The sequence below is a fragment of the Mesoplodon bidens genome, assembly GCF_964165515.1.
Source record: "Mesoplodon bidens genome assembly, contig: HAP1_SCAFFOLD_567, whole genome shotgun sequence".
NCBI classification, from domain to species: domain Eukaryota; kingdom Metazoa; phylum Chordata; class Mammalia; order Artiodactyla; family Ziphiidae; genus Mesoplodon; species Mesoplodon bidens.
The window spans coordinates 69,770-84,566 of record NW_027671277.1 but is presented as its reverse complement, the minus strand read 5'-3'; the positions used below and the strand labels follow the sequence as shown (position 1 = coordinate 84,566).

The window sequence follows — 14,797 nt, the reverse complement described above, 5'->3', positions numbered from 1 at the left end:
TACTAAATTTAAATTCTGTGATTCATAGTTATACTTTTTAACATTGCATTCACATGGTTTCATTGAGTAGGTCAATTTTTTAAATTGGTGAAAAATTGGAAATAACCTCAAATAAACTATTGTAAACATCTTCATAAATACAGCTTTTTTTTTTCTACTTCAAGTTGTATGTTTTTGATTCTCTATTAATCAACTTGCTTGGACAATAGTGTATTAAATAAGTTGTTAAGAGTGTTTATGAAGTCAAAAAAAAGCTTATGATCGTCTGCCAATTGTTATTTCAAGAGTGATATTTTATTTTTTTTAAGGTGAAAATTACTTGCTTTTATTTATTGTTAAAACAACTTTATGAAATGATTTGCAATGCAAAATGTGGAAAACTGCTTTGAATAACTGGGAAAATAGCTACAGCATGGGAAAACGTATGTAAACAAACTTCACTGCCACCAAACTAGAATCTACTAATTTATCTCAGATGGCATCACAGAGTAGCAATGGCAGCTTCTGGTAAACGGAGAAACAGCAGCAAAGTCCTGCAGTGAAGCTGTGATTAATTACCAAACTGAACTGTTCACTCCACTAATCCTACAACTTCCCTACATTTATCTGTCTATACATTCCTACTTACTACAGGACAAACACCCACCGAAGTGGTTCCAAAAAACAAATGAGATAGAAATTCACAATTATAAAACAAATCCAATAGACGGCAGTGGAGGAAACTGGGAACTACTGCAAAGTTTTACTGTCTAGTCCAGGTGATGAAAACAAAGTTTTTCTTTCAAGGCTGACCACTGTCAGGAATGAAATTAAGTATCAAAACTCTCCTCACTTCTCTAGGAGTGATTCTAGCTCTTCTTGCAAAGAGCTGAGCTGCTCCTTTTCTCGGTCTTCCTTTTGTTTCAGTTCATCCAGCACAGCCTGAAATCTGTTCTTGAGAGCCAGGTTCTCCACTTTCATGATGAGATCCTCCTGTCGCTTTGCCCTGTCCTGGGTCTCTTGGAGCTTGCCTTTCATGTTATCAATCTGTTTCTGAATTCCCATAACCAGCTGATTAGTTCCCTCGTTTTCTTGGTGGTGTTCATCTGACTCATTTAGCTTGTGCTGTAGCTGCCTTTCCAGATCTTCCTCAGTGTCAATGATGTTTATATCTTCTTCATCTTGATGCTGTGTCTCATCTTCATCTTCACTGCTGCTGCTGAGGTCATTGAATATCTCCCGAAGCTCATCATGTTCTAATGAGTCATGGCCCTGCCTGTGGCCAGACATTCCTGGGGAAGAGATATCAAGGCCTTGACTTTCTGCTTCTTTTGTTTCATCTTCAGCAATTATTTCCCAACGGGTACTGACAGCTTCAGCATCTGTGCTCAGCAACCGCTTTACTTCTTTTTCCACATCTGGAGACTCAATATATTTCTTCTTTGCTGTCTTACGGAACCTTCTCTTTCTGACATTTTTTAGAGGCAGAGTAATTCCATGGTTCCATATAAACTTTTTCTCTTTGTCCTTATCCTTTTTCTTGCTTGCTTTGGGATCAGCAGTGGCAACTGGTTCCTCAACAGGAGGATAGAGATCACCATCAGCTGTACAGACAAGCATCTGAGAGATATCAGCTGTCTTGTAAAAGGTTTTTTTATCAATAGTTTTCAAACTTTCCATAACACATGGCAGATCTACCAATTTTGACGCCAATGGGACCTGGTCCACTCTGACAATTCCATGACGCCCATCAGGGTGTAACTCAATTGTCAGTCTGTCCTTCAGGTTGACATGACCAGACTGTATCGCCCGCCTCACAGTAGAGGCATACTCCGGAGGTAGGCGTAAGATAAACTGGCTCTCTACTTCGTGAGGAGCATCATCTTTGCTCTTACTCATCTTTACTTCTTTGTGACTCAGTTTTTCTCTAATAACCACTGGTTGCACTAAAAAATTTCAGCTATTTCAACAGAAAGACCAGTTCTTTATAAATTGACGTCTTTAATTACAAAGAGTTCTAGGTAGAAGAGCAACTAAGCGTCTATTCGGAATTAAGTTCCAAGTCTTTCTAAATATGCTGTGACAATACCAGTCGTTAATGACGCATTGCCTTACTCAGGTCCATTTAAATCTGTTAGCTGCAATGCCAAGTTCCAACCTCTAGATAGAGGTTGTCCTGCCGCTGCAGGACAACGCAGGGAAAGCAAATGGCGGCTCCTACGGAATGATTTTCGGCACAGAAAGTAAGGCTCAGCAGATACTCCCAATCCACAAACTCTCCCGGAACAAAGATACGCAAAAAGCGGGGCGTAGTGAGCTCTCTTCGCCTCGGGTACTTACAATCCAGTGACGGTTATAAGTCCAGTTTCTCCGGACAGGCGCGAGCGGGAAACGAAGCCACTCAGAGAAAGGCGGCCGGGAGCCGAGAGTCTCCTTCCGAATTCCTTTGTTCTTCCCGGCACTTGGCAAAGCGATCCGCTGATTATCGGTGAAACGGCTGAGGACGGGCAACGCGAAATCTCGCCAAGAACCGCAGCTCCGAACGCCAGATTCTGCAACTCCGCAGCTCAGGCGGCCTCCGTCCGTTACAGCAGACCTAGCCGAGAAAAAACAGCTGCGTCACCACGCGAGACCGGCAGCTGCTGTGAGTCGCAAGACGCCTCGGGCGGAAGTGCGAGCTGCCCCAGCGCGCGCAGGCACAACGTGCGATTAAGCTATCCGGCGTCTTGTCGTCTCGCGAGAACTTAGCCTTAAAGGGATGAAGACTTTCGCCAAGAGCTGTTGGTTTAAAAGTATTTAGAGGAAACGGTTCTAAGAAGGACATGGATTCTCCCGCGCGCCTCCGCTACCCCCTCCGCTAAAGAGAGTGATATTTTAATAATCAAATAGTACATTCAAAGAAGTTAAGATTTGTGATATCACACTAATTAGATATTATTATTAAAAATTTATATCCTATGTAAAGCAATCTTAAAATAGCTACATTGACTTTTGCTATGATATTAGAAATGGAAGGATATATAAATAAAACATGTATATGTACAACGTATTTGGAATTCTGTAAAATTAGTACAGAATAATAGGGCATCATGGAATGAGAACAGTTAAACATTTTTTTTTAGTTAGCATGATTAAACAAAGTGGAAATGTAACTGCAGTATACAAGCTCATTGAGCTCTTTTAAGAGTAATTTTATTTCTTGGGCTTTTTTTTTTGTATTTGCCTCAGTTATTTGGAGACATAGAGGTAAGCCAAATCAGTATCTGGGTATATACCTAGATCCAGGGGAGTATAGGGGTGAAATAATGGTGTGAATTGTGTCACATTTATATTGTACTTATGTATGCCTAATAAAAGATGGAAACTTTTATTAGAAATTTTTAAATCTCCTAACAAGAAAAGTGTAATTTTAAAAAATTTTAATACATATATATATATATATATTTGTGTGTGTGTGTGTGCGTGTGTGGTACGCGGGCCTCTCACTTTTGTGGCCTCTCCCGTTGCGGAGCACAGGCTCAGCGGCCATGGCTCACGGGCCCAGTCGCTCCGCAGCATGTGGGATCTTCCCGGACCGGGGCACGAACCCGTGTCCCCTGCATCGGCAGGTGGACTCTCAACCACTGCGCCACCAGGGAAGCCCTCCTATATATTTTTAAGAGGCATGTAAATCACAGAGGATCGTGTGGTGATTATCAATAAGCTACACTCTATGAAATATTTGTCCTATATTACCGAATACACTCCATTTTACCCTGCATCCTAATGCTGCTAAAATATAGTAGAAAGCAGCAGCATAGCACAGGGAGATCAGCTTGGTGCTTTGCGATGACCTAGAGGGGTGGGATAGGGAGGGTGGGAGGGAGGCTCAAGAGGGTGGGATATGGGGACATGTGTATGCATATGGCTGATTCGCTTTGTTGTGTAACAGAAACTAACACAGAATTGTGAAGCAATTATACTCCAATCAAGATCTATTAAAATAAATAAATAAAATAACATAAAATATAGTAACTTTGAAGGATAAATATAACCATTTTAACCTATGATGTTTGTTTTCAGTAAATTCAAATTAAATATTTAAATGTGAATTTTAATATATGGCTTGTTCTAAGTAAAATATTAACACGTAGGTCTAGTTTTTGCAACCAAATGTTTCCTATAAAGATACTTGCCTCTTTACTACTGAAATATAGGGTAAGTCTCCACATTTCACTCTTTCATCCAGTGGGTTTCATTTGTTTTTTTGTGCGTTTTCTATATGAAATCAAAGGAGCAGTGAAGGTTGACAGGCTTATAGGAGGGTAAAATTGACTCACCTACCCCCCAGCAACTTGCAGCCTTATAACTTGTATTGTTTTTACATAGAAAAATTCATCTTAAATTTAACTTTTGGTCTACTTCTGAAGATTCTGTTTGGCAGAAGTCATGGGTGTATCTGTGTTTCTGTGTCCTTGAGATTCAGAAATGCCAAAGGTGTTCTAAGATTCAGGAAACTTGAGTGTTTCTGCATGATACATAAAATGTATCATACTTTGGGATTTTTTTTAAACTTTTATTTTTGCATTTCTGCACATCTCAATACTTTTGTTTTAGTTAAAATAACTTGTTACTGTAGAGAACTTATGTTTTTTAAAAATGCTGGCTTATGGAAAACCTTTGTACAAAACCGATCCTCTTTTTAATGGGCTTGGCATCGTTGTCAAGTGCCTTTTTGATTCCTTTCGACGTGTGCACGTGTGACATTTGCTCTGTAGACCTTTGGTGCATCTTGATTCCTTCTTTTCATGCTTTGTCAAACGTAGTCTTGGCCGCAAAGAAGCCTGTAAGTAATGGAAGGAAATACTCTGCTGGTAAAGAATGTTACCCTCCTGAAGCGCTACCACCTGGAGTGTCTGGTTTCCGGCCATTGTGTCCTGCAGAAAGTGCAAAAAGCAACAGGTAACCTGTTTGCATTCCCTGTCTTTTTCAGTCATTTAGAGTTCTTTATTTTGGAACTTGTATTATGTGGGTGGTCTCTGGTATTTTGTGTAGAGGAAAAAAGGTAACTCACACATGGCTTCTGCCTAATGAGCCCTCTAAGGAAGAAAAATTAAAAGTAATTGGGAGTTTCAAGTTGTTTCTCAAGTGTCACAACAGAGGTAACTCCGTGGGAGTCTTGAGGAGACTAAAATGATCACCAATTGTGCATGTGAGAGAAGTTTGATTAAAGGCAGGTGTAGTTGAGCGAAGCCCTACAGCACAGAAGTAGGAATTTGGATACGTATGAATGGGAAAAAAAGACATTTTAGGCATGGGAAATAGTTTAATGCAGAATGGATGAAAAATGTGCATTAGACCTATTCTAAATCAACTGGCTTATTAACTCAGTAAATCAGATTTAGTGAGTCAAACTAGCATTAGCTGATTTCTTATCCAGGGGATAGCTGTTCATAGTAATTTTTGTCACAGAACAGTAAATAAAATGGTTGAATTATAGCTTTAGGCTTGCTAAGTGAAATAGATGGCTCTAGATGATCTTCAGGTGACTTACTTGGTAGTAATCAGGAAATTGGGGATTAACAATTGCTTAAGAAAACAAAGAGAATTGATTTTAAATAGTACTTGAAGTAGTTACTGTGTAAAATATCTGTTCAGTTGCTCATGTTAAATGGATGTTTCTAATCCCCACTGGACAACCGACTACTTTTTTGCAAATGGTAATGTGAATTGCTGTTGCATAAACTATAGTGTTGAATCCCCAGTGTTGGCACTTGAGTTTCACAGCTCTGTGGTCTCCTGTCTTCTTCCTGAGACACTTAATCGCAGGTCCATCCTCCTCACACAGGGTGGTAAATTAGAGAACGATTAATATCACCATTTAAGGAAGAGAGACTGAAATCTCAACCATCCTGAACATAGGAGCTGAAGGGGCCTCTCAGCAGTTCAGAGAGTGATTACCAAGCCAGTAGGCTGAATTCTGTTCTGTTTTCTCCGTAGCAGAGCCCTCCAGGTCCTTGTTTTGAGCTTATTTATTTTTATACACAATTCTGTATGGATACTGTTCATACTACTAAATAGTTGTATTAACTGGGTTTAACTGGTGATGTATTTACATGAAGATCTAACTTCGTTTTGTTGCTATCTTTTTAGGGGCTTTCTATTCATCAAAGCTCGTGATGTATGTAATCAGTTGGTGGTGTGTAGCTATCATATTTATGATATATAGGGCTTGAATTGGGAAAGGTGGATGGTCATTCTTCTTGCTTTTTAAACTGACAGAGCCTTCCAAGAAGCATTTCCCTCTCTGAAATAAATCCATGTAAAACATGTTTGGTCGCTCTCCCAATGCAACTGTGTAGTTGTGTGGATTTGGCACACAACGGGCAGCCTTGTGGTGATGTCTGTAAACAAGGAAGCCTGTTTTCCAGTCCGCAAATCAGCTGTTACCCAGTGAAACGAACTTGACTGCCATTTCTGACCCCTCACATGGAGCTGTCATACTCAAGAATGTTCACATGTTTTCAAGAAACGTTGTTTGCGGGCTATATGTACAAATTCCTGATCTGAAAGCCAATATAAAGCAACATCTCCCAAACCTCTGCTCTCTCACCAAGACCACACACATTCCCTCGCTTATGGCCTCGTGGCAAGCTAATACTGTCAGTATCAGACTCTCCTTCCCAGTGGTCTTGGGAGACTGCATAGTTGCTCTGTGAAAGGCACCACTGCTGAGGTTGAGAGAAGAGCATCTTGGGTGTCAGTCCTGGCCTTGCATTCCCAGAGAGAGGGGTGTGCACCTCGTTCTCCTGTTAGGGTTTTCCTATGCTGCAGGGTTTGCTGCTTGTTGTCAAAATGATGTCCTAGTGACTTGTCTTCTGCGTGGTTTATAATCCCAGCACAGTTCTTTATGATCTGTAGACTTTTATGGGGTTGTGGCCAGGTCAGTTTTTAAATGTTTGGAAATGTCCTGTTGAACAACATTGCAGTGGCAGTGAAGCTTGCTGGGAGAATTGTTGCCCTAGTTTTGGCTTAAGGGTGGTGAGAAGATGAAATTTTTGATGGGTCAGTTTTAGTTGTGTATGTGTATGTGATTTATTTTTTTAAATTCTAATGTCTATTATTCACAGCTTAGATATGTTGACTTCCTGATTATTCATCAGTCCCTTTACTGATGTATTTTCCTCTGAAAAACTACATTTTCTTCCAGACTGTTTTTGTCTGATGGTGAAGAATAAATTTTTCATTTGCAGTATAAAGTTGATCTGAGAAAAAATGTTTACCTTGGATCTTCACTTGGCTTCTGTGAAAGAAACTTAATAAAATAATATGGGCAATTCCCATTACTAATCCTAACCACGTACAACAGAGGTCTGTACAGTAACATAGCAAAAATAAGTTACTGTACTTTTACTTAGTCATTGCCTGTTTTACACTAAAGAGCAGTGAGAGACATTTATAAAGAATGATACCTCAGATCACTTTTGTTAAATGTCCTCTAATATTTGGATATTTGGTATCTGGCTTGTGTTGTCTTTTATACAATCTTGTCTTCTTTCTTTGCACTTTAGTGTAACAACTCTGTGGTTTCCTATCTTCTTCTTGTGACACTCAGGTCCATCAGAATTTCCTGTGACTGTGACAGTAGAGAGTCCTTCCTCCTCAGAAATCGAAGAGGTCGATGATTCCTCAGAACGTGTTCAGGAGGAGCCAGAGAAAATCCGTTTGAAACAAGAAGCATTGCAGGTACAAAGTTATCACTTTAAAGCTATAGAGAAGATTATTTTTCAAACGGAAGGCTGATTGCAACACAGCACAGCTTGTGTGAGGGTTCTGTTTTCTCCTCCCATCTGCGTTGTATCCCCTTGAATGGTTCCTTAAGCTTAGACCAAGGTGAATGGTGGACATTTGAACTCTAAGAAACTAAAATCAAAACATGTCGTTAGTAATATATTTTCCTTTGCTTAGAAGCTTAGTATTTTAGATTTAGGGAGAAGCTTAGTGATCATAAGATAAGGAAATTGAGTTCTGAATGAATACAGTCAGCTGATTCAGTGCTCTTGTTTTACAGATGAGAAAATAGACAGTTCTAGTTGAACTCTCTTTTTATAAGAGGAAAATATGGCCTCATTTTAAATAAAAGTAAAGTTGAAAAAAGTTTTGATGTTGATATTCTCCTTTCCTAAAATCAAAAATATCAAGAAGCTACATTCTATTGCCAAATAAACCTGACCTCTAATGTCATTCCATACTTTTGTTTGTATGGACAGAAAAGAAAAATTGATTTTTATAAGAAATTTTTGCACCTCAAAATTAATATATTTATTTTATTTCAACTTTAATGCAGAGCTGAACATTTCTAGTAAATAAAGGAACACCATTTGGGGGGGACCTTGTCTTTGTGCTACAAAGTCCATGTTTAATTTTTTAAAATTATTTAATATGATTTTCTCTTCGTATGAAACATGACACTTGACAGGTTTCAGAACTAATTATCCCATTATTGTAGGACTACGGGAACTACTCTTTGATTTTCAAAAGAGAAAGTTAGATTTTTATTTTTTAATTAAAATTAATGATAATATAGAGAAATTTTAAGAAAAGAACTTAGAAAATTATGAAATGTTAGAGTAGGAGAAATCTATAGTTCCTGTAGAGTTACTCCCTTTCGTTTTATAAATGCGCACCTACAATTTGTAGAACGTAAGTGGTTTATTAGTAAATGGCAGAGTATGACTAGACCCTAGAGCATCTAACCCGCATTCCTTGTTATTTTAGATGTGGTGTATTCATTTCCTTCACGAATAGACCATGAGATTGTATTTGTAAAAGCAGTAATAGACAGTGGGGAAGTCCAAGAAGTTTAAACACTGGGACCACAGAATAGCAGATTCAGAATGCACTGAGAACCCTTTTAGCTCTTCTCTGTTTTGACAAGACACTACAATGATGGTATCAAAGTGTTTAAGTATATATGCACACAACTATCAAGAGATTTCAACATAGTTTTGAAAGAAGACAGGTGGAAGAGTGTGAAACTGAAGCAGTAGAACAGAGGAAAAGCATCACCTAGAATATGCACAGGGACCACGTGCAACTGAGGAGGATTCTGACCCCACCTGAAAAAGTAGCCCCATGCTCAGGTGCGCATGTAGGAGAGAGGGTGGAGTTAGTTAAAAGTGTGACCAATAGGGGAGCTCATTGAAGGGATGTGTTTGGAGGAGTGGACTCCCTGCCCCGCCCTAACCCTCCTGAAATGAGATGATTTCATTTTGAAGACAGTGAAACTGGCGAGAACTGGGGCAGCTACTGTGAGTTTTTACACCCTAGAAAACTGTTTTTGGGGGAGATCCTGTTACAGTTACTCCCCGCTTCTTCCTGCATAAGAAGCCAATCAATCGTTGACTTCAGGGAGCTTTCTGCGCTCATTCTTAAATAGAAAATAACTGTCATTTGCCTGTTAGTTGAGTAAAGCTTACAACATGAGAGAGGGGGAAAGAGTGCAAACATATCCTAGTAGGACCAGGGACAATTTAGGGCACAGAATAATTTAAGAAAAAACCCTAATTAGCATCCTGAGAGAGGTTTAAAAAGAGCTAGCAACTATAAAATAAGACTAGGGTATTAATGAAAAGGAGAATGGTCAGAAAGCAAGAGAGGTCTCCTGGAAATGAAAATATGGTTGCTGAAATAAATTCAGTAGGAATTTAAAAAATTTCTCAGTATATAAAAAAGAAAGACACAATGGAAAATGTGATAGAAATATGTTAGAGAGGCTGCATCTGGGAGATCCCACATGTTACTATTAGAAAGTCCAGACCCAGAAAAAAAATGGAGGGAAGCTGTCAAAGGGCAACAAAATTCCCCACAGCTGAAAGTAGACATCAGGCCTCAGATTGAAAATAGTTATGCAAGATGAGTAAGAATAGACTCATACCTAGGCACCCTTCATTGTGAAACTTTCAAATACTTAAAAAACTAAATTAAAATAGAATAAAATACTGAGAGGATACATCCATTCCAGAGAGAAAAATACTGGTCACCTAAAAAAAAAGGTTACAATCTGACTTTATCATACTTGTCATGAGCACCATGGATCCTGGAAGGCATTAGAAAGATACCTCCAAAGTTTTTCAGGCACATAATTTTCACCCTAGGGGTTTGTATCCAGCCAAACTATCAGTCATAAGTGGAGGCTGAAGAAGATATTTTGTACCCAAAGAAATTTGAAAAATTGACCTCCTGTGCTACACCTTAAGCTATTTATAGACATAATCCAGCAAAATGAGGCAATAAACCAAGAAGGAAGGTAATAGGGGATTCAGTGCAGATTGCAGCTAGTCTATAGTGGAGAGGCTTCTATTGATTGTGTGATTGAGAGCTTAGAAACACCTTGAGGCATATCGTACTTACTAGGTGTTAGGCACTGTTGGAAGGGAGGATGGAGAGGAAGAGGAGAAGGAACTTGAACTCCAGAGGAGAAAAGGCTATACGGACATAAAGCTGAAGCACACTGAACTATGGTTGATTTTTAACCTACTATTGGTGAGGAAGGGAAGAATCCACTTCAACTTGACACTATAGATGTCCCCCTTTTCAGTGACACACAGGGGTAATGACCACCTATCTAATTTGTTGTCCAAACCGGAACTTGTCCAAACTCCTTACACTTCAATAGTGTAAGGAGGCACTCTAATGCTGTAACATCAGGACAACAGGTATAAACTGGAACAGCCCAAGGCGGCTTGGGGTATGTGGTCACCCTGCACAAGGGCAGTGACACTGGCACAGTATGGAACGAGGTATAGTCTATACACAGAGACACAGTACATATGCAGTGGGCAATATTAATTTCATTGTAATAATGGCAATACTGTCTTGGTTTGCAGCTTTTATTGCCAACTTGCATGTAATCACAAATAACTAAAGTAAACTATATGTAGTATGTATTAGTATTAACTTGGTATGTACTGAAATGTATTGTGTACTAGTATGTACTTAGCATATATTAGGCTCTAAGTGTTTTTGCATATATTAACTCATTTAATCCTCTGAATAGCCTTATGAGGTTGGTGCTAATATCATTCCCACTTTTGAGAGCAGGAAGCTAAGTCAGGGAAGGAACTTGCCCAGGCTGTACCTAATTTAAGGTTGGATCGAGGCTTTGAGTTTAGGCTCTCTGCCTGTTCTCTTAAACCTTACTCCGTACTGACTCTCAAGTAACAGAAGACTTAACTGCACATAGAACAGAATATAAATTTCAACTTTGACAACGTAACAGCTGTGTTTGGAAGGTAGACAGGAGGTAGAAAAAAGGGAAGATGGTAAGAATGTCCTCATTTTACAAAGCGTGATGTTGAGAGAGCTTCTAGTTGATCAACAATGTAGGTTTTTAAGTATATGACTACAAGTCAAAGAGATCATGAGCAGTGGAATAACTCATGATGACATAACTTTACTGAGCAGTGTGGACATAGGAAAGAGTGTAGAGGAACTAAACCCTTACTTATTAGTAAGTTAGAAAGTGAACAGATAACGCCTCCAATTTAGTGAGAAAATAGTCATGTAAGAGTATTACTTGGACATGGAGAAGAATTCAAAATAACAATAGTTGGACCTCCCTGATGACGCAGTGGTTAAGAAACTGCCTGCCAAGGCAGGGGACACGGGTTCGAGCCCTGGTCCGGGAAGATCCCACATGCCACGGAGCAGCGAAGCCCGTGCACCAGAACTACGGAGCCTGTGCTCTAGAGCCCGTGAGCCACAACTACTGAGCCCATGTGCCACAACTACTGAAGCCTGCGCGCCTAGATCCTGTGCTTCATAACAAGAGAAGCCACCGCAATGAAGAGTAGCCCCCACTCGCCGCAACTAGAGAAAACCTGCACGCAGCAACGAAGACCCAATACAGCCAAAAGTAAATAATAATAATAAAATAATAAAAAATAACAATATTTGATGTAAACCTCATAAAAAAGGAAATCCATACAGCCAGTAAACACAGAAAAGTGTACGACTTCATGAAGTAATAAGTGAAAAGTGAGTCAAAACCAAGGAAACTACATGTCAATCAGATTGACAAATACATAAATAAAAAGTCTGGTAGTATCAGGTATTGTAGACCTGAAGTACTATGGGAATCTTCTACCCTGTTTATACTGGAGTATAAATCGACACAACTACTTTGGAAAGCATTTAGCACTCTCCATCAACTGAAGGTATATAAATAGCCTGTGAGCCAGCAGCCCTCACCCCCGCCCTGTGTAAATGCACCAGAATAACGGGTACAGCAGGATTCCTGTCCATGATTTGCATTAGCACAAACTGAAAACAAACCAAATGTCCATTAAGAGTCAAAAATTAAATAAATGATGTGTATTTGTACAGTGGGAAAACTATCCAGCAATAAAATTGAATGAACTAGAGCTACAGGCAGCAATGTGGATGAATTTTTTAAACCAACGTTGAGAGAAAGAAATAAGATAGAAAAGACTTCATATACTATGATCCTGTACATAAAGTTAGATGTTGACACAACTAAACTCTTTTGTTAGGGATGCATGCAGGTTAAAGGAAATGACTGTCAAGAAGTGAGGTTGGTGTTTAACCGGGAAGAGGGAAGGAGCTTGTGATGAGAAAAGGATATGGGGGGTTTTTGCGATGCTGACAAGTATCAATACTTTCAGCTTCGAGTAGTGCTTATGTAAGTATTCTCTTTTTCTTTGTCACATTGACAGTTTTGTTCTGTGCACTTCTCAGTACACATATCGTATTTTACAATTAAAAACTGCATAAAGAATCGGTCGCTTCTTGAGTGCTGGATGTGGGAGTGGGATGAGACCGTTTCATTTTAAGCCCTTCACTACTGTTTGCATTCGCATGTTCATTCATTCAGCATTAATTGCACATATTCTATGTACCAAGCACTCTTCTAATTTTATATGTGTTTTAACTCATGTAATTCTCACAAGAGCTCTGTAATATGGGAGCTTATCTCCATTTTATAGATGAGGAAGTTGAGGCCTAGAGTTATAGAACTTGTCCAAGGTTATGTAGCTAATGGGTAGTGCCAGGCCCATTTGCCTCAGAGAATCTGAATATTTACAATATAATCTAAAAGAGAAATTTAATGACTAATTATAAGCAAAAAAATTGCACATTAAAGAAGATGACAAGTTTTCATCTATCCAGTTAGAGAAAAACACACAGTCTGTCTTTCACACACGTACATCTTATATGTACGTGTGTGGCAGGGATTTTCCTTATTAAGCAATTATTTATTGACCGTCTACGTTGTGCTAGGCACAGGTGCTGGGGATAAACACTTAATAAAATACACCCCCTATCTTCAAATAACTTGCACTCTAAGTGAGGAAGTAAGCCAACAGTTATAGTAGAGGTTATATACCAAGTGATACATCGCTGATGGCAGTGTAAAATCTCAGAAATCTTTTGGAAAGAAGTCTGGAGATAGGTAGCTCAGAGCCTTAAAAATGTTCATTTGCTTTGATCTCAAACTCATTTTTATGGATTTATTGTAAGAATGTTATTCTCAATATGGAAAAAAGCCTTCATGCATAAAAACGGTTATTTTGTCTGATAATACTGAAAAGTTGGAAAGAATTTAAATCTGTAAAATGGTTAACCAGTAAACCCACTCAGTGGAATATTTTGTAGCCCGCACAAAAAAATCAAGGTTATGAATCCCCTGATTATATGAGAAATGATTGATTTCAATGTTAAATGGAGAAAAGTTGAACATAAAATTTGATATCCAATATGATGGGAGCTTTGCCCCAGAAAAATCACCCTAGCCGGTGTACAGAAGGGTGGAATGGAGAGCAGATGGAAGGAAGGAAAATTATTCCAAAGCCTTATCATTAGTCTTACTTAAGTAATAGAATATCAAGCAATTTTACTTTCTAACTTTTTTGGTTCCATATTTCCATGTAAGGGACATGAATTCTGAATATTTTGTAGGAGGAGGGTACACTTTTTCACAAAAATTGAACACTGTGTTCTAATTCCCTCCATTAGAGGGAGAAACTGTTGCATGTAATTGCACTTTGATGTTCTATTTAGAACCAGTCAGGAATTTTAGTCTACTTTCCTCTGACCGTGCTGAGGGTTTTTTGTTTTTTTGTTTATTTGTTTAGAATTTCTTTGAAATCAGTTTTAGAAGATTGACTAAACCATTATATTAAAAGTAGAGGAATTTTGCAATTTTTTCCCCTTTTTCCCCATTGAAAACTTGACTGGCTTTAGTAATGAAACATTAAAGAATTTGAAGTTCTTAGACTGTCAATTTTTTAAACATGTTCTGAATATAAAAATATATGTTCATTGAGCAAATGTTTGAAAACAATGAATAACTTCTTGAAGGAAATAAAAGCCACCTCTGCATGTACACACACCTAATCTGTTCTTTTGTCTTAAAAAAGTATCAGAAATATTTTGCCATGTCACTAACTACTCTTCTACATCAGAGAATTTGATTAAGCTTATGCATCATCTCCCAGGAAAAACGCACAGATATATTTTGAATGTAGCACTCCTGAAGCCCATTCATGAACTCTGGTTGAGACCTCTTGTCATTCTTAGTGGCTTCATAGAGCATTCCTTCAGACGATGAGCTGTTTTTATTTAAACCAGTCCCAATTCGGAGGCTCTTAGCTTTCTTCTAGGGTTTGGTTATCAACAATCTTATGACATCATGTTGGTAGATAAATCTTTGCCCACATCTTTGATTTCCTTAGGGTAAACTCCTGATGTAGGATTGTTGTTAGGTACCAAAAGCTACTCTCCAGAAAGTGATACCAGCTCCTCTCCCAATGATGGC

At 38.7% G+C, this 14,797-nt stretch overlaps 1 protein-coding gene across 1 annotated transcript; it reads right to left on the bottom strand.

Annotated features, from left to right (window-relative positions):
* Positions 1-237: 237 nt before the first annotated feature.
* LOC308611610 (transcription initiation factor TFIID subunit 7-like) lies at positions 238-2,049 on the bottom strand. The gene has a single exon (XM_081260328.1). The coding sequence runs from the start codon at positions 1,876-1,878 to the stop codon at positions 829-831; it is 1,050 nt and encodes a 349-aa protein (XP_081116454.1). The 5' UTR covers positions 1,879-2,049; the 3' UTR covers positions 238-828.
* Between the last annotated feature and the right edge of the window lie 12,748 nt (positions 2,050-14,797).

What these genes read in the sequence shown, in the direction of transcription:
- LOC308611610 (XM_081260328.1), bottom strand. Translation starts at nt 1,878, where the DNA reads ATGAGTAAGAGCAAAGATGATGCTCCTCACGAAGTAGAGAGCCAGTTT.